This window comes from Rattus norvegicus, chromosome 1 (assembly GCF_036323735.1).
Source record: "Rattus norvegicus strain BN/NHsdMcwi chromosome 1, GRCr8, whole genome shotgun sequence".
Taxonomy (NCBI): Eukaryota; Metazoa; Chordata; class Mammalia; order Rodentia; family Muridae; genus Rattus; species Rattus norvegicus.
In genome coordinates, this window is record NC_086019.1 from 88,159,759 (window position 1) to 88,186,631 (window position 26,873).

At 54.3% G+C, this 26,873-nt stretch overlaps 2 protein-coding genes and 1 non-coding gene across 6 annotated transcripts; 2 read left to right on the forward strand and 1 right to left on the reverse strand.

Annotated features, from left to right (window-relative positions):
* Positions 1 to 1,583: 1,583 nt before the first annotated feature.
* Ercc2 (ERCC excision repair 2, TFIIH core complex helicase subunit) lies at positions 1,584 to 15,344 on the forward strand. Its single transcript, NM_001172809.1, has 23 exons — positions 1,584 to 1,618; positions 1,834 to 1,933; positions 4,522 to 4,599; positions 4,675 to 4,737; positions 4,876 to 4,989; positions 6,146 to 6,262; positions 6,350 to 6,466; positions 6,775 to 6,898; positions 6,998 to 7,094; positions 7,181 to 7,314; positions 7,392 to 7,560; positions 8,014 to 8,132; positions 9,752 to 9,821; positions 9,899 to 9,968; positions 10,051 to 10,152; positions 11,218 to 11,281; positions 11,635 to 11,756; positions 12,740 to 12,832; positions 12,917 to 12,989; positions 13,165 to 13,235; positions 13,401 to 13,544; positions 13,669 to 13,812; positions 14,017 to 15,344. The coding sequence occupies exons 1-23, from the start codon at positions 1,614 to 1,616 to the stop codon at positions 14,107 to 14,109; spliced, it is 2,283 nt and encodes a 760-aa protein (NP_001166280.1). The 5' UTR covers positions 1,584 to 1,613; the 3' UTR covers positions 14,110 to 15,344.
* Mir343 (microRNA 343) lies at positions 6,696 to 6,788 on the forward strand. Its single transcript, NR_031787.1, has one exon. It is a non-coding gene; the product is annotated as a microRNA 343 (primary transcript).
* Klc3 (kinesin light chain 3) lies at positions 14,084 to 24,048 on the reverse strand. Of its 4 annotated transcripts, none has more exons than NM_138520.2 (13): positions 23,636 to 23,664; positions 18,898 to 19,163; positions 17,652 to 17,882; positions 17,088 to 17,157; positions 16,562 to 16,781; positions 16,146 to 16,233; positions 15,947 to 16,048; positions 15,448 to 15,621; positions 15,046 to 15,136; positions 14,923 to 14,963; positions 14,733 to 14,839; positions 14,544 to 14,607; positions 14,084 to 14,382 (listed from the first exon to the last, which is right to left on the reverse strand). In NM_138520.2, the coding sequence occupies exons 2-13, from the start codon at positions 19,153 to 19,155 to the stop codon at positions 14,311 to 14,313; spliced, it is 1,518 nt and encodes a 505-aa protein (NP_612529.2). In that variant the 5' UTR covers positions 19,156 to 19,163; positions 23,636 to 23,664; the 3' UTR covers positions 14,084 to 14,310. The 4 variants fall into 4 exon arrangements, with proteins under 4 accessions (NP_612529.2, XP_006228440.2, XP_063133820.1 ...); XM_006228378.5 differs by lacking the exon at positions 23,636 to 23,664 and adding an exon at positions 23,901 to 24,048 and having other exon boundaries at positions 14,171 to 14,382; XM_063277750.1 differs by lacking the exon at positions 23,636 to 23,664 and adding an exon at positions 23,901 to 24,047 and having other exon boundaries at positions 14,171 to 14,963.
* Between the last annotated feature and the right edge of the window lie 2,825 nt (positions 24,049 to 26,873).

The window sequence follows — 26,873 nt, forward strand, 5'->3', positions numbered from 1 at the left end:
GCAAAGAAAGGATCTGCATTTGATTTCCAGCCCCTGCATGGTGCCTCACAACCATCAATAGCTCCAGCACCAGGGGATCTGATGCCTTTTGACCTCTGTGGGTACCAGGTACACACTTGATGCACATACATGCATGAGGCAAAACGCACGCATCAAAAATAAAATAATTATTTTTTTTAAAAAAAAAAGAAAATAGCCAGATATTGTGGAAGCAGAGGCAGGAAGGTTTTTGTGAGTTCAAGGTCAACCTTGTGGATAGAGTAAGCTCTAGGACAGTGTCAGAACTAAATAGAGAGACTCTGTCTCAAAAAGAAAAAGAAAAGGAAGGAAGGAAGGAAGGAAGGAAGGAGCAAAGGAAGAAAGAAAAAGGTGAAGGTGACATTTGAGCAGGGATCCAGAGATAGGAAATAACGGACAGCATTGTCTAGCCTTGCTATCCTGACCCTCAGGAGTCTGAGGTGGGTGAGTCACGAGTAGGGGTGGGGGGTTGGGGGGAAGCCCAGGCTACAGAGTGAGCTCCTCCGGACCAGTTTGGGTTACATAGTGAGACAGTCTCAAAAGAGAGCAGGAGGGGGCTGGAGAGATGGCTCAGTGGTTAAGAGCAATGACTGCTCTTCCAGAGGTCCTGAGTTCAAATCCCAGCAACCACATGGTGGCTTATAACCATCTGTAATGGGATCCGATGCCCTCTTCTGGTGTGTCTGAAGGCAGTGACAGTGTACTCACATAAAATAAATAAATAAATCTTAAAAAAAAAAAAAAGAGAGCAGGAAGGGTTCATGAGAAGATTCATGAGGTAAACCGCCATTGTCTTTTGACCTGAGTTCAATTCCCACACATGGTGGAAGGAAAGAGCTGAACCAAATTCTGCAGATTTCCTCTTCCTTCCATAGGCCAGAGGTATTGGATTCCATGGAGCTAGTCCTAAAGGTGATCGATCGTAAGCTGCCTGATTTGGAGGTGGGGGGGTGGGGGCTGGAAACCCTAATCCTCTTCAAGATCAGAAAGTGCTTTTAACTACGGAGCGGTTCCTCCAGGCCCTTAATTAATGCATTTTTGTTTGTTTGTTTGTGAGCCTAAGCTTTAATATCTGAGTCATCTCTCCAGCCCATATTAATGAATGCTTAAAAAACACGTGGTAGAATCTTGCTAGAGTAAGAGTTCAATAAATAGGAGGAGCTGTTTTTAGGTTTCCTGTCTTAAGTTTGGATACCAGTATTTTATAAATCGTGCTTGTCTGGTACAATCTCGCCTTTGTAACTTAAAGGCTCCGAACAGCTTCCAATTCCTCTGTTATTTTCTCCTAAACTCTATTCCCGACTTGGACAACCAGGACAGAACCAGGAGGAGCAAACGTCAATGAACTGTAACGATTCTCTCGACATTCTACTTTCTGTGTTCTGTTCGAAGTCTTCGGCGATCCTCAGCGATGCCTTGGGCACCGCTTCTCTCCGGAGTCCGCCCTCTCACCGCTATGCGCACGCGCCAGTTTTCCGATTGGAGGAATGACGGGAAGACTCAGCCAATGGCATCGCGAGGAAGGTGGTGCTCTAGGTCACGCCCCCTCGTTGAATATTCAGGAGGCGGGCGAGTGGACGCCGGGACAAGCCGCCATGAAGTGAGATGGGGTCTCGGGAAGAGTGGTCGGCACTGCGGTGGGCGATGGGGCGGCCGGTGGGTGTAGCCGGGGCCAGGTCGCGGCGTGGAGAGGCTACGGAGACCGGTCCGGGTGGCTTCGGGGTCCGTGGCGGGGAGACGCCACGGAGGCGGGCGGGCGGCGCGGAGGCCGGGGCGGCTCGAGAGCACCAGGCACCGACGCCTCGTCGCCGCCAGGCTCAACGTGGATGGGCTGCTGGTCTACTTCCCGTACGACTACATCTACCCGGAGCAGTTCTCCTACATGCTGGAGCTCAAGCGCACGCTCGACGCCAAGGTGTGTGGTGAGGCCGTTCTCCTGGCACTCTGGTGGCTCCCGCAGGCTAACATCCTTGCTATCCCGCACCCTGAAAACCCAGGCAGGAGCATCGCTGCGAGTTTGGAGGCCAGCCGGGTCTGTACAGCGAGACTGTGTACTAAACAACAAATGTAATTAGCAGGACTAGGAGCCCAGTTGGTAGGGTCTTGCCTAGCTACCATGGATGAAACTCTGGGTTCCATTTTGGCACCGCATAAATTGAATGGGACAGTAATTACAATATGTTTGTAATTCCCGGAGCCGGGAGGCTCAGGAAAGATTTCTCGAGTTTGAAAGACAGCCTGAGTTTCATAGTGAGTTCCAGGCTAGCTAGGACTATATATAGGGAGACTGTTTCCAAAAACATTTAGCTAATAGGGGAGAGTCGGTTATAGCTCAGTTGGTAGAATACTTGCTTAGTGTGCCCAAATCCCAACACCAAATTAACACGGCATAAGATGATGCATACCTGGAACCCTAGCCCTGAGGAGGCTGAGGTGGGAGGAAAAGTGGAGGTTTGCAGCCAGTCTGGGTGAGTTCCAGGCTAGCCAGGGCTGTGTAGCCCGACCTTTAAAAAGATAAGGGCCATCAAGATGGCACAGCACTTCATCTTAGCAATCCTCCTGCCTTAGGTTCTTAGGTAGCTTGAGTGACAGGTTTTAATCACGCTGACGGGCAGAGGCTGATTGGTCTGTGTAGAGGTGTTCCTGGCAGTCACAGTAGTGGAGGGAAGGATTCCATATGTGGAGATCAGAGGGCAACTTTGTGGAGTTGGTTTTTCCTTCCACTTTTGTTTCGTTTTGGGTTTTGAGACAGGGTTTCCCTGGCTCTCCTGGAACTCAATGCATAGCCCAGGTTGACCTCAAACTCAGAGATCCACCTGACTCTGCCTCCCAAGTGCTGGGATCAAAGGCATGCACCAACACCACCCAGATATCCTCCACTTTAATGTGGGTTCTAGGGATCAAACTCAGGCTGTTAGGCTTGGTGGGAGCACCTTTACCTGCTGAGCTATTTCAACAGCCCTGAACACAAACTTATTTTTTTTTTTTTATTCTTTTTTTCAGAGCTGGGGACCAAACCCAGGGCCTTGTGCTTGCTAGGCAAGTGCTCTACCACTGAGCTAAATCCCCAACCCCAGAAACTTATTTTTTAAAAAAGTTTTTAATTATACTTACTTGGAATGTGTGTATACATGCTATGGTGTGCATGTGGAGGGTAGAGGAGTTGGTCTTGGGGATTGAACTCGGGTGATCAGGCTTGACCACAGGCGCCTTTACCAGCTAAGCCATATTGCTGGCCCACAAATGTATTCGTCCTCACAACCTTGCTCCAAGTAAGGCCTATAGAAGCAAGGATGTTGCAGTCCAGAGAGGTAAAGGTTCCTCCTGTCTGCTGCTCAGTAAACTCGTTAGCTGTGTCAGTAGGAGGGACACAGAAATAAGGTTCAGCCTGTAATCCCAGTACTCAGAAAGTGGAGGCAACAAGACTGCCAAACGTTTGCAGCCAGCCAGAGGTTCATAGTAAGTACTAGGCTAGCCAGGCCCTTGGGGTATAGGTGGGGATTAAGAATGAAAAATTTAGGGGCTGGGGATTTAGCTCAGTGGTAGAGCGCTTACCTAGGAAGCACAAGGTCCTGGGTTCGGTCCCCAGCTCCGAAAAAAAGAACCAAAAAAAAAAAAAAAAAAGAATGAAAAATTTAGGGCTTGGGGATTTAGCTCAGTGGTAGAGCGCTTGCCTAGCAAGTGCAAGGTCCTGGGTTCGGTCCCCAGCTCCGAAAAAAAAAATGAAAAATTTAGAAACATCCAGACCATGTCCAGTACAGAAGTCAGTGCTAGCAGCAGACCACTGAACTGAGAACAGGACCCCCTTGGGGGGAATTAGAAGAAGGAGATTGCAACCCCATAAGAACAACAATGCCGGGCTGGAGAGATGGCTCAGTGGTTAAGAGCACTGTCTGCTCTTCCAGAGGTCCTGAGTTCAATTCCCAGCAACCACATGGTGGCTCACAACCATCTGTAATGTGATCTTGGCGCCCTCTTCTGGAGTATATTCAGGCAGAACACTATATACACAATAAATAAACCTTAAAAAAATAAATAAATAAAAATAAAGAACAACAATGCCAACCAACTACATCTTTCAGGGACTAAACCACTACCCAAAGACTATACATGGACTGACCCAGGGCTCCAACTGCATATGTAGCAGAGAATAGCCTTGTTGGGGCACCAGTGGAAGGGGAAGCCCTTGCCAGAGTTGGACCCCCAGTTCAGGGGAATATGGGGGAGGTGGCAGTAAGGGGGATGGATGGGGAGAATACCCGTATGAGGGAGGCGGGGAGGGGATGGGGGTTTATGGATAGGAAACCGGGAAAGGGAATAACATTTGAAATGTAAGTAAAGTCCAGCAAAAAAGGAGGAGTGGGGATTGTCAGTCCTGGGGCTTTGACATCAGCTCCCTTTGCGTGTGCTGTTGTTGGGTGCTGGCACATCAGGGATGAATTCCCCAGAGTTTATGTCAATGGGGTTCTGAGAGCCCATGTCTTTTCTGTGCCCAACTTTTAGGGTCATGGAGTCCTGGAGATGCCCTCAGGCACTGGGAAGACAGTGTCCCTGTTGGCCCTGATCGTGGCCTATCAACGGGTGAGTGGCCTCCTAAGTGCCAGGAATGGGATGGGGAAGGGACTGGATGGGGCTGAGGCCACTTGTCACCCACAGGCTTATCCACTGGAGGTGACCAAACTCATCTACTGCTCACGGACCGTGCCGGAGATTGAGAAGGTGGGCAGTGCAGACAGAACCCATGCTCTGTCCCCTCCACTGGGCCTTGGTGATCCCGTCTCAGCCCTCGGTAGCCTGGTGGGCAGGAACTTGTGTTTGTCCTAAGGTCCCCACCTAATGCTCCCATCGTCTGTGCAGGTCATAGAAGAGCTTCGTAAGCTGCTCAGTTTCTACGAGCAGCAGGAGGGTGAGAAGCTGCCATTCTTAGGACTGGCTCTGAGCTCGAGAAAGAACCTGTGCATTCATCCCGAGGTGAGCCCTGGGCCACGCACCTCAGGCCCAGAGTAAACCCTTTGTCAGTGAGGCGACAGAGTGCGGCTTCCTTTTCAGTTGTTAAATCAGTGTTCATCCTTGGTGGCTAAGGGCGGCACCTGTGCCAAGATCAGAGGCTGCTCCCATGCCACATGGTATCTCAGACTCTCGCATTTGACCTTAGTAAGGGACAGGTCAAAATCTGAATGGTAGCTTACTCAAAGTCGTGGGTGTTTTTGTATACAGGCAAAAGAGGTTAATTCCATGGCAGCCTCAGGCTCTGCCTCACAGTGTCCATTATGTTTATGTGGGTAGTTCAGACCCACACACATCCCGAACCAAACGCTGCTGACCCAGTGCTTTCAGAGAAGGGCTGGCTACTCAAGGCATCTTCGTTTTCTGTTTGGGGGTTTTGCTTGTTTAGAGAGAAATTTAGGCATTTATTTCTTTAAAACCTTACATGTTTGTGTGTATGAGTGTGCATGTATGTATGTGTACATATGGGCATGGGGCAGTCAGAGGACAACTTGTGGGGGTCTGTTCTCCTTGCACTGTGTGGATCCCAGGGATTGAAATCAGGTTGTCTGGCTTGGCAGCAGCCATCCATACTCACTGAGCCATCCAGCTAGCCCTCTGGCTGGCTGGTTTTCTGGGATCTGGATTGTGCCTACGGCTTTGTGTGCTATCCTCTCGCTTCACCTGTCTGAGTAACTGGATCACAGGCCCCTGCTGCCATACCCAGCTCTCGTGGGATGATTTCAGCCAGGCTCCACCTTGACACCGATGCAACAAGTTCTTGTAACAAATATCAATCAGCCAGGCGTGGTGCTGATAATCCCAGTGCTGGCCTTAATCCCAGCACTCAGGATGCAGAGGCCGGCTGATCTCGCTGAGTTCAGTGCCAGCCTAGCCTATAAATGAGTCCAGGACAGCCAGGGCTATTACACTGAGAAACCCTGTCTTCAAACACCAAAAGCCAAACAAATAAAACAAAACAAAACAAAAAACAAATAGCAAATCAGGTGAAGGTTCCCTGTTGCCCCCAAGCCCCAGCTAACACACTACTCCTGTTGTCTGAGTTTGGAGACCCAGTTCAAATAGCTGATATGCACCCCTTCCTGTCTCTGTTTTAAATTGTCCACTAACTCCCTCCTAGGTGACACCACTGCGCTTCGGGAAGGACGTTGATGGGAAGTGTCACAGCCTGACAGCGTCATACGTGCGGGCACAGTACCAGCAGGATGCCAGCCTACCTCACTGCCGTTTCTATGAGGTACAGGGAGAGCCCAGACTGGGGAGCAGGGCTGGGGCACGACAGAGCACCTCTCCCTGACCTTGCCACCCTCTGACCTTGCCCCAGGAATTTGACACCCATGGACGCCAGGTGCCCCTCCCTGCGGGCATCTACAACCTGGATGACTTGAAGGCCCTGGGGCAGCGGCAGGGCTGGTGCCCCTACTTCCTGGCTCGATACTCGGTGAAGAGTCGTTTTGTTTTCTTCTGAGGCAGAATCTCATTTGTAGCCCAGGCTGGCCTCAAACTTGGACTAACCCTGCCTCAGGTTCCCAGCTGTTAGGGTGTAGGCATGAGACGCTGTGCCGTCCTTCTGTTGGCCCTTCTGTTTCCATCCTATTACCTCTGTGGTTTTGTGCCTTGCCTGGGTGGTCCTGTCCATCTTTCCACCCATTGCTGTGTCTGTCTTTGTGGCACCTTCATGGACCTGGAGTAGAGTGGGTGTGGCGGGGGGAGCAGGGCCCAGGGCAACCTCTCCCTCCGTGTGCCCAGATCCTGCATGCCAACGTGGTGGTTTACAGCTACCACTACCTCCTGGACCCCAAGATCGCAGACCTGGTATCCAAAGAGCTGGCCCGCAAGGCCGTTGTGGTCTTCGATGAAGCCCACAATATCGGTGAGGAGGGTATCAGGGTGTGCAGACGATGGCAGCCCTCTGTCCCCCACCCCCAAGCCTGACTGAGCCCAGCTCTCACCCCTTTTCTCTTTCTCCTAGACAATGTCTGCATCGACTCCATGAGTGTCAACCTCACCCGCAGGACTCTGGACCGTTGCCAAAGCAACTTAGACACCCTGCAGAAGACGGTGCTCAGGTGCCCTCTCCGCTCCCGCTGTTGTGTGCGCCTCAGTGGCCCTGGACCCCTGCCTCATTCCAGCTCCTGTCCCTTGTCCCCATCAGGATCAAGGAGACAGATGAGCAGCGGCTACGAGATGAGTACCGGCGCCTGGTGGAGGGCCTGCGGGAGGCCAGTGCAGCTCGGGAGACAGATGCCCACCTGGCCAACCCTGTGCTGCCCGATGAGGTGCTGCAGGGTGAGCTACACCTCACCCCACCCAGCCTCCGGCCCTCACACACTCCTCCTGTACCAACTGACTTGATCTCCCTGCAGAGGCCGTGCCAGGCTCCATCCGCACCGCCGAGCACTTCCTGGGCTTCCTGCGGCGGCTGCTGGAGTATGTCAAGTGGCGGCTGCGTGTGCAGCATGTGGTGCAGGAGAGTCCACCTGCCTTTCTGAGCGGCCTGGCCCAGCGTGTGTGCATCCAGCGCAAGCCCCTCAGGTGCGGCCTGCAGCGGGAGCCATGGGCCCATACCTTTTGCTGGTGATGGAGGGATCTGGACCATAGCTAAGGCTGTGGGTCAGGTCAGCTTTGGATGTGGAGGGAGTCTGTGGGACTGTGTGGTGGGCAGTGAGTACCACAACCACGTGTCCCTATGTTGGGGGATGAGCAGATGACATAGACTTTGTGAGCCTAAGAAAGCGTGTGGCTAGTCCTCTTTGTGTGTGGGGTGGGGCCCATGGCACTGGCTGGCCAGAAGCAGAGTGACTGTTGGCCATGAGTTTTGACAAGATACTGCAGTGAGTGGGGAGCTGTGCTCCAGCCTGGAGTGGTGACCCTGGGTGTCTTATACAGTATGGGGACAGCGTCACACAATGCCCAGATTCCCAGGGAAACATGTGGCGAGAGTTGGGCCTGTTGCTACTTCTCACTCCTGACCCCTTTGCTTCTCAGGTTCTGTGCCGAGCGCCTGCGCTCCCTGCTGCACACCCTGGAGATTGCTGATCTGGCCGACTTCTCCCCACTCACACTCCTTGCCAACTTCGCCACTCTCGTCAGCACTTATGCCAAGGGTAAGCTTCCCTCTCTACTGGGGCCCTGACAGCAGGACTCAGGAGCTCAGCTGTGTGGGACTGGGTATCAACAGGGGGATAAAGATTTGAGAATTTGAGCTGGTTTTAGGGCCTTGGGGAGCCATACCAAGCGCCTGACAGAGGAGCCTCATGTTCCGATGCTAGTGTTCAGGGGCTGCATCCGGCCGCAGGTGGAAAAGGTGCATTGGCAGGTGTGGCACTGACCAGAGGGATGCTGGGGGTCACCTCAGCATTGGCGGGTGAGGAGCCCTTGTGTGTGACTGAGGCACCAGGGGGCCATGGCAGGTTCTGGCCAAGGGATGCACTTGTCGAAGTTCATGTAGCAGGAAGGTACGGAGCCATAGACTGAGGCTGAACAGGAAAGTGGCTTGGGGGAGCTCTGGGAGGAGAAGCCAGGATGCAGAAGCATAGCACTGGACATGAAGAGCTCGCGGGAGACAGTGCACAGAGGCCTGCTCTCAGGACATTGTGGAGGCTGTCACTTGGTCTTGGGTCTGTCTGTCTCATCTCCTCTGCCCATGTGTTGTGTGTCCCCCACCCCCGCCAGCTTTACACTGAGTTTCAAGCTTATCCCTGGGGATTACTGCAGTATCCAGGAAACCAGGTCAGCTGGCATCCTGCAGCTGGGCCAACCTCAGAAGAATAGATTCCCCCCCACCCCCAACCCCATCAACCCCACTGCAGGGCAGTTGGCCTGCTTCCTTCAGCCCTCACTTAGCCCTCACTTAGCCCTTCTCTTGGCCCACCTTTGTTTTCTGCCTCCCACCATCTACAACCCACTGCAGTCGATTGAAAGCTCCTTCCCCTTCCCCCGTCTCCTGCATGCTGCATGCATCCTTAGCTCTCAGAAAGGCACCCTACCCACCCTCTGCTGGGCCTGCCCCTCCTCTATTCCAGATGTGTCTCAGGTCACTGCTCGCTAGGTAGCCGTCTCCCCTATACAAGGGAGCCCTTGTGGGTGGGACTGAGGCTGTGTTGGTCCCTGCTGTGTCCTTGGCAAGGGCTGGACACGTAAGACCTGGTCATTTGTTGCCAAGTGAAACAGAATCCATGAATGTATTCATTTGTTCAGTCAACAAATGGGCCAGGCCCAGCACTGTCGAAGCAAGAGGATCTAAAAACAGCCTCGTCCTCCCCTTCCAGGAGTCACAGCCTGGGGGAGAACGAGGAGCAAAGATGATTCCAGGTGCCTCTGGAAAGTATGGTGGTGCCAGCACCATAGCACTGGCCTCTGGGGCAGGGACTCAGTCAAGTGGAAACTGGCACAGCAGCTGGTGCAAGGGGTCCCTGCAGATCCATGGCACACCTCTGGGGTCATGGGAAGTGTGCACACTAGCAAACTCGGTTCCATGGCATGTCTCTGGTTGCTGTGTGGGGAGCAGGAGTGGGAGAAACTGGAGGACAGAGCTGCCTGGGGAGTGGGGGCTTGGTCTGTCTGTCTGCAGGGCCATGTAAGGAAGCCCCAACTCATCTGCTTCTGCACCCGAGTATCTGCATGACCCAGCTGTGCAGAAGTGGGCAGGCTGGGGCGGTTCCATCCCTGGATGGTGAGTGTCTGGGGTGATCACAGTGAGACTCCCTGGCTCCCCCTCCACCAGGCTTCACCATTATCATTGAACCCTTTGACGACAGGACCCCCACCATCACCAACCCCATTCTGCACTTCAGGTGAGATGCAGCCCTGCGTGGGTGGGACAGGCCTCGACCCTGCCCTCTGCTCTGTGTGACCCTGTATTGCCCCACAGCTGTATGGACGCCTCCTTGGCCATCAAGCCTGTGTTTGAACGCTTCCAGTCTGTCATCATCACGTCCGGGGTGAGGACTCTGTGCTGTTCCTCCATCAGGGTCCTGGTCTTTGGCCATCCTGCTGAGGTCTCCCTTGCTGTCTCTGTTACAGACACTGTCTCCACTGGACATCTACCCCAAGATCCTGGACTTCCACCCGGTTACAATGGCAACCTTCACCATGACACTGGCCCGAGTCTGCCTCTGCCCAATGGTGAGTGGGTGAGGCAGGTGAGGTCGCCTGCCTCCTGGCTTCAACTACGGCAGCCGGCTGCTCAGCTGAGGCTCAGACCTGGTGGATGCACCAAATTACTAAGTGCTGCCAACATGGGAGGGACCCTCAGGCCCCTTCCCAGCAACATGGCACTTAGACACGTGCGCGCAAAGAGTACGCTGGTGCGACGCAGGCCTGGGCAGCTGGTGTTTGGGCATCATCTTACTGAGGGTGGCTTTGTCATTTGACATCCAGCTGTTTCTTGGGTAATGAGCCTCCCTCTGAAGCCTGGGACAGAGCTGTCCCCTCAGCCTCATGACCTTTCCAGTTCAGAGCCCCACAGCTCTCTAGGCGTGTTCACCCCAGGGCCTCGAGTCACAGCAGCCAAGGGAAGCCTGGCACAGAATCACATGCCCTGGAAAACCTTACTGTGGGGAGGGCTTGTAGCTGGGTCACCTGCTTATTGAGCACAGGCGTTGTGGAGGGCCACGTCAGAGGCTGCCTGCCTGCAGGCCTCTCGTCTCTGCAGCAGGGTTGGCTGCAGAGGGTTGCTAATGGGATGTATGCTGTGGCGTGACCTGTGTCTGGAACTGCCCAAGGCTGGAATATAGCACTACTTAAAAGCACAGAAGTCCTTCCCCAGGGCTTGTTGCTGTGTGACTGTGTGAGTGGCTCATGGTTGAGCTCTAGGCATTTGTCCAAGCAGTGCCAACCATAGGCTTAGGCCACGTGACCTACTGTATCCATACAGAGACTTAGGCCATGTGATCTGCTGTCCCCGTACATAGGCTTCCCTGAACTCGGGCCTTATTTGATCCAGTGCTTGCCTATCATGCACGGGGCACTCATCTCAAATCTGGGAGAGGGGCAGGAGAACCAGGATCACCTTGGCTACACAGAACTTCAGGGGGTTGGAGAACAGCCTTCTCATGGGCTTGGGAGGATGGAGAGCCTTGGGGAGGCTCCTAATCTGAAGGCCAGCCTGGGCTACATGAGACACCATCTCAAGCAAGGGGGTTTTGACTGTCATTGTGTTTACACTGTCCTTAACTCTGACTCTTCCAGATCATTGGCCGTGGTAATGACCAGGTAGCAATCAGTTCCAAATTTGAGACCAGAGAAGATATCGGTGAGTCACCCGGAGGCTTGGTCGGGTGGGTCTCAGGTGGCCTAGGACCTGTGCCATCGCAAGACCCCAGTCTCTATGGCTAGCACAGGGGGCCTTCCCACCCTCAGCGCCCTGGGTCTCTTCATTTGGAGATCTGCACTACCACTGAGTTAAGCACATAGCACAGGGCCCCTGGGACTTTGGGCACTGGCTCCTGAGGGTCACATGGAAGAGACAACCACTCCACTTGTTTCTTGTGCTGTCATAAGTTTCATGGTCTTGATATCAGGGATGCTTGGGAGAATGAATTGGGAATATGGGTATGTGGCCTCAGTGGGAGGCAGGAGAGTCCAGTCTCTACCCTACTCTTATAGCTGTAATCCGCAACTATGGCAACCTCCTGCTGGAGATGTCTGCCGTGGTCCCTGATGGCATCGTGGCCTTCTTCACCAGCTACCAGTACATGGAAAGCACTGTAGCCTCCTGGTATGAGCAGGTAACGCCTGCCCACTGCCGCCCACACTCTCAGCTCTGCTCTTCCTGTGGCTTCACCCACTCTTTCTACTGGTGACGACATGTCACAGGGTGGGACAGTGATGCCAACAGCACCCCTACCCTGCCTGTCCCCACCACAGGGGACTATCCCACCTTTGGGGTTCGTGTGCTGCAGTGCTCCTGGGGTCACTGCAGACTACATCCTAGCAAGAAGGCTTGGTGCTAGGATGTGCAGATTCTGGAGGGCTAAGCTAGATCAGGAGCTCTCAAACCTGTGCGGTTGGATGGAGCCGTGGGGTTCTATGCCGCATGGGGATGCTCTTCTGTCTTGTGACTGCTGAGCCCAGCTTTCAGGCCTAGTTTGAGCAGGCACTGTAGACTGGGTGTGTCTCAGGCAGGGCGTGTCCCAGTGAGGGGCTGTAGAATGGTGGAGCAAGCATACGTGTAACATGTACAGGCCATTATCCCAGTCAGTCCCTGGTTCTGAGAACAGAAACCTGCCAGCCTGACTGTTGAAGCCAGAGTCTGTGTCTCTGAGACACAACAGTCTCACTGGGCTCGGTGAGATAGGGTCAGAGTTCATTTCTTCTCAAGTAAAACTCCCTCCCGTATTTAGCATCTTTGGTAGAGTGTGCTCACTGGGCTACACAGGTAACCCTGCCTGGTCTCTCTGAACCCAGAGTCTGTTCTGGTGGGCTGCCTGATTTTGTCTCTGTCCCTCGCTCACCACTGCAGTGACAGATTTGGTCTGAGGACGGCCTGGTTGGTCCTGCCGTGGTTGTCAGCAGACCCTCCACCAGTCACTTGCCACTCTGGGGCCTCTTGCCCACCTTGGGTGGTGATTGGCTCCCCACTTTAGGCTGCCAATGAGGTTGGACAGCTGGGGGCCTAGAGAAGGGTCTTCATGGAGGCCATAGCAGTGGGGCTGAAATTGGAGTGCTTGACTCTGTGTGGCTTGAGCCCTGACCTCCCTGTCACCCCCAGGGCATCCTTGAAAACATCCAGAGAAACAAACTGCTCTTCATTGAGACCCAGGATGGGGCTGAGACCAGTGTGGCCCTGGAGAAGTACCAAGAGGTGAGTGCCTGGGACAGGCAGGGGAAGGCCGGCAGCCAACAGGTGTGGGAGAGGGCTGAGAAGTGACTGTTTCCACCTCCCTAGGCATGTGAGAATGGCCGCGGGGCCATTCTGCTCTCAGTGGCTCGGGGCAAAGTATCAGAAGGGATTGACTTTGGTGAGTAGACCTGGCCGTTAGTCAAGGGGCCAGCCCACCCTACCACTGCTGCTCCCTTGGGGACCACTGGGCACACAGGGATTCTGTCCCCTTTCCACACCCTGGGGTGACCTAAGCACGTGCCTTAGCCCCAGCCAGCCCAGCGCGCACTGTAACCTTGCGTTCCTGCCCGCAGTGCACCACTATGGGCGGGCCGTGATCATGTTTGGCGTCCCCTATGTTTACACCCAGAGCCGAATTCTCAAGGTGAGTGGGGGAATCAGTGATGTCCTGGTGGTGGTGGTGGTGGTGGTGGTGGTGGTGGTGGTGGTGGTGGTGGTGGTGGTGGTGGTGGTGGTGGTGGTGGTGGTGGTGTCGTCGTCTTGTGGTGGGGAAGGGCAGGCTCTCCACCTCAACCTCCTTGTCCCCCAGGCCAGGCTAGAGTATCTGCGGGACCAGTTCCAGATCCGAGAGAATGACTTCCTCACCTTTGATGCCATGCGCCATGCAGCGCAGTGTGTGGGTCGCGCTATCAGGGGCAAGACAGACTATGGACTCATGGTCTTTGCTGACAAGGTGGGGTTCAGGGTTTTTGGGCACCCCAATCCAGCTAGCCCAACTTCTTCCTCACAGGGTACAGGGTAGTAGGCAGCCTGGGCTCCAACCTGGGGTCTAACATCCTTCCCCTCCCTCCTCACAGCGGTTTGCTCGAGCTGACAAGCGTGGGAAGCTGCCTCGATGGATCCAGGAGCATCTGACTGACTCCAACCTCAACCTGACCGTGGATGAGGGTGTACAGGTCGCCAAGTACTTCCTGCGGCAGATGGCACAGCCCTTCCACCGGGTAAGCCTGGGCCCCGCACGCTTCTCCCGCCACCAGGTGTGCACATGCTTCCTAGTCACCTCAGGCCCCATATTCAGGAGGTAAAGGACAGGTGAGAGCGCTAGTTCCCTTTTCCTAGTCTGGCCGTGTGCTCCAGCCACCGGACACTCTCAGTCACGTAGTTGGATGCGAGCTGACGCCTGTCCTTTGCCTCTGTCCCCTCAGGAGGATCAGTTGGGTCTGTCACTGCTCAGTCTGGAGCAGCTGCAGTCCGAGGAAACACTACAGCGAATTGAGCAGATTGCACAGCAGCTCTGAACACGGGACTGTGGCTCCCGGGAAGTGAGGGAAGGTCCCAGGGCCCCCGGCGAACACCCAGTGCCAGTGCACAGCCTTTAATTGCAGGGAGGATCACAGGGTCCCTCCCCATCCTCACATGCTGCCCAGGCAGGGTGCAGGGAGACCACCCACCCACCCTTCCTGATCCCTGAGAAGCTGTGACCACTGCAGCCAGTCCACTTAGCGCGGGCTCAAATCCTGCGTGCTGGCGCTGAGGGTCCGAGAGGCCTCATTCAGGTGCTGGGTTGAGAGCTGGGACAGGCACAGGTTAGAGTTCTTTTCCAGTTGACACTGGAGCCATTTCATGCCCTACCCACCAACTCACCCCTACATTGAGGCCCCAGGAGGCCGCCCCACCTTTCCCGTCTTGCTGAGCCTGCCAACAGCACCCTACTCCATCACTGGCTCCTCACCTGCATCCTGGCAGCCCTTGGACCATCGACGTTCAGCATATTGAGTGACATGGCTCTCTTCATCCTGAAGAGGAGCCCAAAAAGACAGGTGTGAGTTGGGAAGCTACAGGTCCCTGACTCTGACCAGTGTCACTGAGGCTGATGTCATGGAAGGTTCTTGGCAAGCTCCTGAGCTCACCCAGCACTCACCCTGCAGCCCCTGCCATGCTCTCCCCTCGGAGGCGGGAGACCAGCTTCTCACTTCCACGCCGGATGGACTCTCTGAGCTTAGAGAAGGAACTGCTCCTGCGTAGGACCTGGGGAGGGCACAGTGACCTGTGGCCATGGTGGAGGCCCACCCAGACCAGACCCAAAAGGACCTAAGGCACAGCCTGCTTACCTGCTGTTGTGCTTCACCTGCTGTGCCTCCCTGGGGGGCTCCTGAGGGACAGAAGGGACATGGAGGTGGGAGTGAGGAACGCCACACAGGAGGGTGTGCAGGAGGGTGCAGGGGTGGGCTCACCAAGCGGGGCAGGCAGGGCCTCCTGGCTGAGGATCTCCTTGTATAGCTCCTCTGCCTGCTGATACTTGTTCTGCTTCAGGTAGGCCGAGGCCTGCGGGGAGGGAGGGTAGGGGCAGGGCGTGGGCATCTTGTTTAGGCCTGGGAACTTCTCAGACCTGCCCGCCTTCCCCAGCATCCTGCCTCAGCTTACTACAGCGCAGAGCCAGTCCTGCATCTCTGCGCTGGTCTCCTACCTCAGTGGGTGAAATGTTTGGGGTCACCCCCCATGACCACAGTAAAATCTGACACAGGACTCTGAACTGGGGTTTGCTTCTGGTTTTTGTACTGAAGGGCCTGCAGGAGCCCGTGGTCTCTTCCCTCCCTACAGAACCCCCAGGACAGGACACACCCGACATGCCTTACCAGGTTGTTCTTGGTCTTAGCCACATTTGGGTCTTGTGGTCCCCCCAGGGCCTCGTAGATACTCAGGGCCCTTGCATAGTGCCGCTCCACATCCTGAAACTTGCCCTGGTTCTGGCACAGCAGGGCCAGGTTGTTGAGCTGCTTGGCCACATCAGGGTGGTCAGCACCCAGGACCTAGGGTACACAGAAGCCATCTGTCACATAGGGTAGCTGGTGAGATGCCACTGTCTTTCCAGGGTCCCGGGCTGGGAATATAGGAACAGAGTGGAAGTTAAGGGGGAGTGGAGATTAGTGAAGTTAGAGGTCATGGGGTACGGAGTCCGGCTAATCAGCAAAGATGTGAAAGGGTGCAGGGGTCAAAGTCAGGATTGGACTGTGAGCTCACTAAGGTCACAAGGTTGGGCGCTCTGGGCTCAAATGAGGTGGACTTGCCACCAAACGCAAGGCGTGGCAGGTAGCTTGAAGTACCAGTGATGGGGAGCAGGGCTGGGCACAGCACCTTCTCACGGATCTCCAGAGCACGCTGGCAGAGGGGTTCTGCCTCCCGGTAACGGCCACGTTTTCCGTAAAGGACTGCCAGGTTGTTGAGGGTGGCGGCCACCTGTAGGAAGACAGTTGTCGAAGGAGGAGGGCCCTGCAGCTCACCCTCCTGAGTCCATCTCCCCCCAAAACACACCCCCTCCCTGAACTCCGCTCACTGCAGGGTGTTCAGGACCCAGCGTCTGTTCCCGGATCTGCAGGGCGTCGTGAAGAAGCTCCGTGGCCTCCTTGTACTTGTTCTGGTCCCTGCAGGGCAGGGACGGAAGGCTGGGCTAAGCTGGTGTCACAGGCTGAACTGAGCCAGGAATGACTGGCATCCTTCAGGGGGCCCCCTTTCTCACACCTCTCAGGCCTCTAGCTCTGGGTCCCCACATTGCCAGCCCTGTTAAGCATCATGTCTCATGTCCCTTGCATTCTCTGGTGCCCAAATTCTAGATTCCGGCTTTCACTGCCTCTCTAGGTCTCTGTTCCTTTCACTTTCCTGTCCCCACCCTAGGTGCTTTACCTAGTCAGGGGGTTGCAGTGTCCCCCACTATCCCAGGTGGAGTCTGGCCCAATTAGCCACAGCCCTCACCTGTACACAAGTGCCAGGATGTTGAGCATGGTGGCCACGTCAGGGTGGCAGTGGCCTGAGCTCCGCTCCAGGTCCTCCAAGGCCTGGCGACACAGCGGAACTGCCACCTCATAGCGGCCCTGGCTAGCATACTGGATCACCAGGTTGTGCAGAGTCCGCAGACGAGCTGGGATCTCATAGCCACCCTGCTGCGCTGCTGCTGCTCCTGCTGCCTCAGGACCTGGGGGAGGTGGTGTAGAGTCAGCCACAGTGGGCCTCAGCCTGTACCCCACAGCCACCTCTCGGAGTATGGCCTTGTGCTGACAGGACACAGGGATTTCAGAAATCTAACCAGCCAGTGGCATGTTAGGTGCCAGAACCGAACATGACTGACTTCCAGCTTCCAATGTCCCTGCTCATCAGAGCCACTTGCTTCCCCTCCTCAGAGGCCTCAGTGTCCCTTAGGGCAAGGCTCTTGCCCCAGGCTTAGCCTATAGTCCTGCGTGGTTACCCTCTGATATCGTGCCCAGGGCTCCCACACACCCACCTTTCTTTTCCTCCTCTTCACTGGGGAAGAGAGAAGCCAGGCTGTCTCGGCGAGGCGGGGAATCCGGCCTCTGTGGTAAACAGGAAAGAGTATTTCTGAGAATGTCAAGTGTTGGAGGCTGAAGCCCTGAAGCTACATCAAGCCGGCCTGTGTAGCTTTCTGGTGTTTAGGACAGGGGCTCATTGCGTAGACTAGCTGGCCTGCCTCTGCCTTCAAAGTGCTGGGCTTAAAGGCATGCCACCATGCCTGGCTCCAGGACTGGTATATTTATGAGGCAAGAGTCTCACTACAATGTAGCCCAGGTTGGCCTAGAACTCACAGCATCCTCCCAGCCTCAGCCATAGTAGCTCTGAGCTTGACAAAGGCGTGGGATGAGAGCCTTAGAGGTTTCAGTGAGCTGGGAGAAGACCTGAAAGCCCTAGGGAGCATTGAGGGGATTTTGGAAGCTCACTTAGGTATGGGGATTTAGGGACCCCGTATGTACTTGAAGGGCTATGAGGCGATGAGTACTAAGGAAGACTCAAGGGCATCCTGGAGCTCCGTGGAGGACCCTGCCCCTGCTACCTGGCTCTCCTCGGGCGGGTCATACTGCCTCAGCTGCCCCAGGAACTGAAGGTGGCTTTTCTCCTCTTCCAGCTGGGCCACAGCCTCCTCACTGGCCCGCAGTCGCCTCTGTGTCTCCTCCAGCTCCTCTCGAAGCCATGTGTTCTCTTGGGCTAGCCTCCGTGCCTGTGCCCGTAGCCTCTGCTTCTCAGCCTCCAACACACCCACGTGTGCAGACAGGGCCAGCAGCACCTGCGGAGCACTGACCCATGAGTAGGAGTGGATTCGTCCAAGGACAGCCCCAGCCCCAGCCCAGGTTTTACATTAAGTCACACATACCCATTCTACACAGTTTCCCCCAGATTCTCAAGACACCCTGCTATGTGGCTCTGATAAAGTTAAGAGTTTCCCAGAAATTCCTGACTTCACCTAAATTACACATAGGACTAATTCCTATTCCAGCTATGAAAGCCAGCAGCACCTGCCTAACAGGAGCGTGGCTCAGTGTAGAGCCCCTGCCTAGAATCCCCCAGGGAGGGGCTGGGGGCGTGGCTCAGTGGTAGAGCCCCTGCCTAGGATCCCCCAGTGAGGGGCTGGGGGCGTGGCTCAGTGGTAGAGCCCCTGCCTAGGATCCCCCAGTGAGGGGCTGGGGGCGTGTCTCAGTGGTAGAGCCCCTGCCTAGAATCCCCCAGTGAGGGGCTGGGGGCGTGTCTCAGTGGTAGAGCCCCTGCCTAGAATCCCCCAGTGAGGGGCTGGGGGCGGGGCTCAGTGGTAGAGCCCCTGCCTAGAATCCCCCAGTGAGGGGCTGGGGGCGGGGCTCAGTGGTAGAGCCCCTGCCTAGAATCCCCCAGTGAGGGGCTGGGGGCGGGGCTCAGTGGTAGAGCCCCTGCCTAGAATCCCCCAGTGAGGGGCTAGGGGTAGGCAGGGGCCCTACCACTGAGCCACGCCCCAGCCCCTTACTAAGGTTCCATTTATAAGTAAAACCCCAAACTCCCTGCACGCCCAGGTTCAACCGGAGAATCACATCTGGTACACACAAAAGTTCATCCCTAATGCTTCTCAGGGATACAATCTCTGACCTGCAGTCCCTCTTTCTAGGCCTGTCTCCTTCAGACCTCCTACCTGACCCTGGGCCTCCCCTACCAAACCTGACTACACACACACACACACACACACACACACACACACACACACACACACACACACACCATCATCATCTCTGGTCCTCCTCCCTTCCAGACTTAAGCTCCCCCATAGCCCCGCATACCTGGGCCTCACCCAGTCCCAGCTCAATGGCCTCCAGGGAGTGGTTCACCACCTGTTGCTTCTCTTCCAGCAGTTCTACACCCGCTACAGGGCCTGGTCCAGCCAGGGCCTCCGCCAAGTGCCCAGCCAGACTATGGTGCTCGGCCCGCAGGGCCTCCAGTCCCTGTACAACCTGTCGCGTCTGCCGCACCAGCTCCTCCGGGTTCAGGCGTTCTGGGCCCAGCCCTGTGCTTCCAGGGGCTGCCACCTGCACAGACATGGCTGCTCCTGAGGGGCAGTGAGGTTGGGGGAGTCACCACCTGGGTCAGACAGACTCACAGCCTCTCTTCATTCCAGTCATCCTCTGTCCACCCATCTTGGCTAAGCTTTCTCTCTGCTCAAGCCCTTTCCATCACAGGCAGCCTTCATCGGGAATTTTCTACCTTCGTAAACCCGGAGGACAGCTCTTAACTGTGTGTGGTTAGCCAAGAGGACCAACAGATGGTTCCAGAGCTCCCTCCACCCCGCTGCACTCTGCTCACCTGGTCCAGCCCCCCCACCCAGGTCCCCAGACACCCCAGTTCAGAGCTTCCCAGCCTGCTAAGCGCCCTGGGACCGGAGGTGCCACCTCTGCCGGGCTGAGGGGCGGGGCGCTGAGGGGCGGAGCGTGTGGAGGCGGCAGGCTCCCAGTGAGATCATTCTTTGGGTGTTTTGTCAGGAACCAGTCAGGCCACTGGTGGGGGGGGGCAGAGGTGAGGGATGAGGGATGGAACCCTGAAAGCAGAGAAGCAGAGCAAAGGGCTGGGGAAAGGGTGGGTGGAGGTGTCTAGGAGGGGCCGACTGTTGGCTCGCCTCGCGCTTGGCAAAATCTTGATGGACAGACAGGACTAGGGGACCCAACCACCCCAGGGACCCAACCACCGCAGCTTGATGAGGCCGGCTGTGGCTCACAGTGTCCATGTGACCCCTGAGCACTGCTGGGGTCCACCAAATGGGTTTTTGTGTGTTTTCATGTGGGTAACCAAGTCAGAGGCTTAGAGGGGGAACCTCACCGACACACACTACTCGAGAGCACACCTCAGCAAACACACAAAACTCTCCCATCCTTCCTTCCTTCCTTTATTATTATTTTTAGACAGGGTCTCACTGTGTAGCCCAGGCTGGCTTGGAATTCACAGAAATCCACCTGTCTCTGTCTTTATCGTACCGGGACTAGAAGTATGTGTCACCTCCTAGCCTTTTAAATGGATTTTTTTTTTTTTTTTGGTTCTTTTTTTTCGGAGCTGGGGACGAACCCAGGGCCTTGCGCTTCCTAGGCAAGCGTTGTACCACTGAGCTAAATCCCCAACCCCTAAAAGGGATTTTTAATTAATTTTTTGAAGTTGGGTTTCATGTGCCCAGAGTGTCCTTAACCTTGCTATCTAGTTGAGGATGACCTTAAGCAACACACACTGCCACACTCCATTTATGGGGTGCCGGGGATGGACCCCAGGTCCTGGATATGCTAAACACACCTAGGATGGGCATTCTAAGCAAGCAGTCTTATCAACTGAGTCGCAGCCTAGGTCCTTCTTAAAGACCCAGTGGACGACAGATTCCCATCTCAGACCCAGCTCCACATACACTTTCCCTCCTTTCACACGCCCCGCCCCCACATCCTCTCCAAACACCAGGAGCATGCGTTACCTAATTAGAGACACAACACAAGAAAAGAAACAAAGAATACACAATCTCATCTTAGAAACACAAACCACACCACACTTTCTCCTTTTCAGAACACGGGTGTGGTAGCATACACTCGAAATTCTGGCACTGAAGGCTGAGGCAGGAGGATCAAAGGCCCAGTAGCTATGAACTCTGCTTTGAAAGAGAAAACCTAGGGTCTGGGGGCATGACCAGTGGTGAAGAGCCCTTACTGCTCTTGCAGAGGACGGAGCACCCACATGCTGACTTCCAACCAATTCAAGTTCCAGAGGATCTGACGCCCTCTTCTGGCCATGTGGGTATTGCACACACCTCCTGCACACACATGCTTGTAAGCAAACGCTCATGTACATAAAATAAAAATAAATCGTAGCAAGGGGTAGTGGCACGTTTTTAATCCCAACACGTGGGAGGCAGAGGCCTCTCTGAGTTCAGGCCAGCCTGGACTACAATTCGAGTTCCAGGATAGCCAGAGCTACACAGAAAAACTCTGCCTCAAAAAGAAAAAAATCTTAAAAGAAAAAGGAGACACTGGGAACACAGCTAGACAAACATTGCCAAGGCCCTGGATTCCATCCCTAATACCATAAGGGAAAAATAAAAAGTTGATGGATGGGCATATGGTACAAATCTGGGATCTGAGCTCTCAAATCGGGGTTCCAAGCCATCCTTGGCTAAACCTTCCTGTGCCGCCTCAAGCACTGGTACAGGCAGACAGCACTAGTCGAGGGCTTGTTTATTGTTTGTTTGGTTTCCAACACAGCGTTTCTCTGCGTAGCCCTAGCTGTCCTGGAACTCACTCTATAGACCCGGCTGGCCTTGAACTCAGAGATTCACCTGCCTCTACCTCCCAAGAGCTGGGATTAAAGGCATGAGCCACCTCTGTTGGGCTGAATACATGTAGTTTTTAAAGAGATAATCCTCTGCTCCACACAGAGTCCAGTGCCCACCCCACTTCCTCTGATGATTTTGGGACTGCCTGAAGCAGCGTTTTCTAAATCTCAGAGTAACAAGTAGGTGTGTGTGTGTATGCATGTGCGTGTGTATGCATGTGCGTGTGTGTGTGTGTGTGTGTGTGTGTGTGTGTGCTCCTGCAGCATTCCAGCCCAAAAAGAGACCCAACTTCAAACTCTGAAATACACTTTCTACTTTGTGAGCAGCTTTTCCAAAGGCTTTAAAAAGTCAAAACCTTGGGGTTGGGGATTTAGCTCAGTGGTAGAGCACTTGCCTAGCAAGCGCAAGGCCCTGGGTTCAGTCCCCAGCTCTGGAAAAAAAAAAAAAAAGTCAAAACCTTAATTCCAATGGTCTAACTGGGTACCACCAGGTTATGACTCTGGAGAGGAATGGTGGTCACACCTTTAAGCCCAGCAACTCAGGAGGCAGAGGCAGGAAGATTTCGTTGAGTCCAAAGCCAGCCTGGTCTACAGAGTGAGTTCTGTCTAAAAACCAAAACCAAAACAAAACCAAAAAATCATTTCAACTTCTCCCCAGATGTGGCCTCTCCCACCTGTCATCCCAATACTCAGAGTCAGAAATGGGAGGATCGGGGTTGGGGATTTAGCTCAGTGGTAGAGCGCTTGCCTAGCAAGCACAAGGCCCTGGGTTCGGTCCTCAGCTCCGGAAAAAAAAAAAAAAGAAAAGAAAAGAAATGGGAGGATCCGGTGTTCAGGGTCACTTCATCTCTACAAACAAAACCAAAACCATATATAGAGACACATAAATAAGGTCATGGTGAGAGCGTGTGGAACCCGAGTGGGCTCAACCTCACAAACCATGTAGTCAGTCTCTTTACCACACAAGCTCAGGGTGAGCCATCCTGACTCCAGTCATTCTGCCCCAGTGTGGCCAGGGTCACCACCCCATGGCACAATCTCAGACCCAAGGAAGCCTTTGCTCCATATGCAGCTTCCCACAGCTTGATACCCAGATCAACAATCATGGGACAGCCACAGCTCAGCTGCAGCCATCTGCCACTCGAGCTGTCCCCAGCATTCACAGGAGCCCCATGAGAGTTTCACCAGTCCACAGCAGGCACACAGCGTGCACGCACACACACACACCTATGCAAACCCCAGCTTGCAGACACAGTCACACTCATACCCCCCCACACACAGATCCCCACCCCAGGGATACACAACCAGAAAGTCAACAGTTAGTCAGTGACAGTCACATATCGCTGACACAATTCCACACACTCCACCCCAACTGTCACATAACACCTAGATCCAACCCCATTAGGCAGCCCATTCCCTGTCACCCATGGTCATACGTGTGAATCAGCCTCAAGTACAGAGCTGATCACAGACTCAGCATCTCAGTCGCACATGCTCAGTACTGTGCACAGTCCACATGTAACACACACACACACACACACACACACACACACACAGAGACAATTAGACAAGATCACCTACATTCACTCGGTCTGTCCCCATCAGAGTGACATGGTAACCTATCTCCCTTTTACACTCTTACACTCTTACCCACAATCTTTCTTACTTTAAAAAAGATATATAATTTACATATACATATGTATATATATGTATATATTGATACAGAGTTTCTTTAATATATAAACAGAGCTTCTCTATGTAGCCCTGGCTGTCCTGGAATTCCCTCAACCTGGCCTCAAATTCAGAAATCCATCTGCCTCTGTGCCCCCACCCCCCACCCCCAAGTGCTGTGATTAAAGGTGTGCATCATGATGCCTGGTCCTTATTTAATTTTTTTCCCTTTATGTATGGCAGAGGCACATGGAAGGTCAGAGGACAACTTGCAACTTAAGGGAGTCCATTCTTTTCTCCCACCTTGTGGATCCTGCAGACCAAACTCGAGAAATTGACAGTTTGGCAACAAGTGCTTTTACTCTCCTTGTTGGTTCTCTCCCCCTTTTCTTTTTCTTCCTCCCTTTGACACTTGTACCCACAATCCACCCTCCTGTCTCCCTTGAGTACGAAGCCTAGGCTCGCCTTCAACTCCGTTCTCCCCGCCTCAGTTTCCACAGTGTCCCTTGCCTTACTCCCTCTCTTTGCACACCCCCGCGCAGGCTCCCTCACCATGCACGTCTTGCACTCTCAGGCTGCAGCTGGGGACTCTCCAACAGCGCGCCAGCCTCTCCCCTGGCCGCGGAGACCCTGCACCGTACTTCGCGTCACAAGGCCCCGCCCCGCCCGCAGCTGTTTTTCTACCCGGCTAGGGGCGGGGCAGGGCCCCGCGGGGACCCCGAGGCTCATCCGAGCCGCCAGACCCATAGCCCCTTCTCTCCATCCCTGCGGCCCCCTCGGGAATCCCGAAGCAGCCGCCGCCGTCTCCCGTGCCCACCTGACGGCCGCCGGTCTGAACCGCCTCGCTGCGCGGAGACCCGACTGCTCCCGCTGCGAAGCCGCTGGTCCGGGAGGCTCCTGAGGGGGATGGGGCAGGGCAAGGCCACGCCCCCGCAGGTGCGCAGGCCACGCCCTCGGTCGACACACATTGAGAAATCCTCAGTCTAGGATCGGGGTGGGGCGGGGGCGGGTGGAGGCCACGCCCCTGTAGGTGCTCAGGGCACGCCCTACGCCGCTGCAGTAGGAGAAGCCTGCAGTTTAAGAACTTTTGTAAACTCTGTCTGGGGTCCTGCGAGAAGGCTCAGACAGTAAAGGTGCTTACCGCCAATCCTGAGGGGCTGAGTTCCATCCCTGAGACCCTCAGGGTGGACAGAGACGGGCTCTCACATGTTGTCTTCTGACTTCTACATGTGTACAGTCATACGTTCACACATATGAAGTAAACACATAAAAACGTAATTAAAACTTTCTTGGGTTGGGGATTTAGCTCAGTGGTAGAGCGCTTGCCTAGCAAGCGCAAGGCCTTGGGTTCGGTCCCCAGCTCCGAAAAAAAGAAAAAAGAAAAAAAGAACTTTCTTGAAGGGGCTGGAAGGATGGCTCCTAAGGTAAGAACGCTGGCTGCTTTTGCAGAGGACCCAGGTTCAATTCCCAGAACCCACACATGTTGCTCAAAATCATCTGTAACTCTAGTTCCGGGGGATTCAGCACCCTCTTCCAGGGCCTCCACAGACACAGCATGCACATAAAGATAAAAACCTCCAAAAATACTGTTTCAATAATTGCAACCTCAGAACCTTACACAACAGTTTCTTTCCGGCTGACAAGACGGTAGTAAAAACGCTATCTGCCATGCTTGAGAACCTGAGTTTCATCTCCAAGAACCAAATGGAGCCTGAAAACTGACTCCTGGGAATTGTTCAGGAGTCGTCCAAGGAGAGCCTGGCCTCCACATGCATGGATGGAACATGTGCAGACATACATGTGTGTTCGTGTATACGTACAGACATATAAACAAGAGGGGTTTGTTTATTTTGAAGATTTATTCCTTTTTTTTTTTTTTTTGGTTCTTTTTTTCGGAGCTGGGGACCGAACCCAGGGCCTTGCGCTTGCTAGGCAAGCGCTCTACCACTGAGCTAAATCCCCAACCCCGAGTGTGTGTGTATTTTTAAATTGTATTAATTCTTCCCCCTCCCTTTTTGAGGCAGGGTCTCACTGTGTATCTGAGTATGACCTCACAGTCATGAGGATTCTTAGTACCCTTAATGCTGAAAATACAGCCACTGTACCCTAGTTATCTTTATTTAACTGAGGGGGATAGTCTCCCTCTAAAGCTCAGCCGAACTCAAATTTACAATCCTACTGCTTATTCTACAACGCGTGTCTTGTGTCTCTCTGGTCATCCTCAAGGGCGAGGCCGTATCGCGGTACGATGTAGGTGCGCAGCAAATATTTACAGGGCGAACGGAAGTTTTGAAAGGTCCCTGCAGTGCGCGATGCCGCCGCCAGAGGGCAATGCGGGTCCACGGAGCCGCCTGAGCTGTGCTCACCCTCCAGAGCCCAGATGTCCTCCACCACGAAGCTCTCATTGGCTTCTCCTGTGACCCACCTCCTCCCCTCCCCAGGCTCGCAGCCTCTTGGCCTCCAGCGTCTTCTTCCCTGAACAGTCCAGGTCGCCACACTAGGGACAGGTGTCCGCCAAATTGAACTGTGAGTAACCAGTGCATAGCAACGTCCTGGAACCGGAGCGTGAATTGAATCCTAGACATAAACTCGTGTTGTAACGGTTCTAGCTATTTCTAGAATGAAGAGGAATGAAGAGGGCAGATAAGCTCCATGCCACCGCTTTGGTCTCAGGATACTAACGACGGATCTGCCGCATGTCCATCGTAAAGCAGACAGGGGCTGGTCAGGCGCACATCCCAGCTCTGTCATTTGCTGGCTGTGTGACCCCTTAGATGGAGACCAACCTCTCTGTCCTCCGGTTCCTGGTGTACAGAACCAGATTCAGGGAACCTACTCCCGGAGACCGTTATCCAGCAGTTCCTCCAAAGGTCTTTGGGTGGGTGAGATGGTTCATGGTTCAGCAGCTAAAGGCTCTTGTTGCTGGGCCTGAAAACTTGAGTTCTAGCCCTGGGACCAGCTGATGGAAGGATTGACCTTGCTAGGCATTCCCTCCGCTATGGCAAAAGGAAAATGGCTGCGCATGCGCAGGTGCCTGTGAGACCCAGACACCCTGGAGAGCCCCCCTCTCCTCATCTCCTCATCTCCTGGGCCCTGTAGCTCCCTCACCTGCCACCTTCTTCCTCATGTGACACGAGATATAGATTAGGAACAAAACTCGAGGAAGACAGCCATTGTTGCAGCACACTGCACACCCCAAAGCAGGACTGGGTTTCAGGGTACCCCTGTAACAGGGTCTAAACCAAATCCTCCATGCAAACGACTTCTGTTCATGCTCCCACCACGTGCATTTATTAGTCCATTGTATAGATGAGGACTATGCAGCCCAGAGAAGTTAGTGAGTTCTTTGAGATCACACAGCCAAAGAATGGAAGAACCCCTATGCCAGACAGCCACACCCGGAGGAGGCTCCTATGCCAGGCCACGTGAAGATGAGGAAACTGAGGCTCTGAGAGATGAAATTATTTGCGGAGACCTCAGATAAGAACATGGCAAATGCCTATAATCCCAGCAACTGGGAGACTGAGCTAGGACGATTGTCTAGGAACTTCGAGCTAGCCTGGGCTACATGGTAGGAAGACTTCAAAACAGCCGATGAGCAAAATACCGCATGGTGGGTCCTGCCTGTAGTGGTATTGCTCTGTAAACCAAGGCAGGAAGGACTCAGGTGTGAGGCCTGGGACAGCCTGAGCTAAATAGTGGTATTCCGTACAAAACAAAAAGGGCAGTTTGCGTCCCCGAATTCTCCATGACTTTCTTGAGGCCTTGGTCCCCAACCTTCTCAAGACTC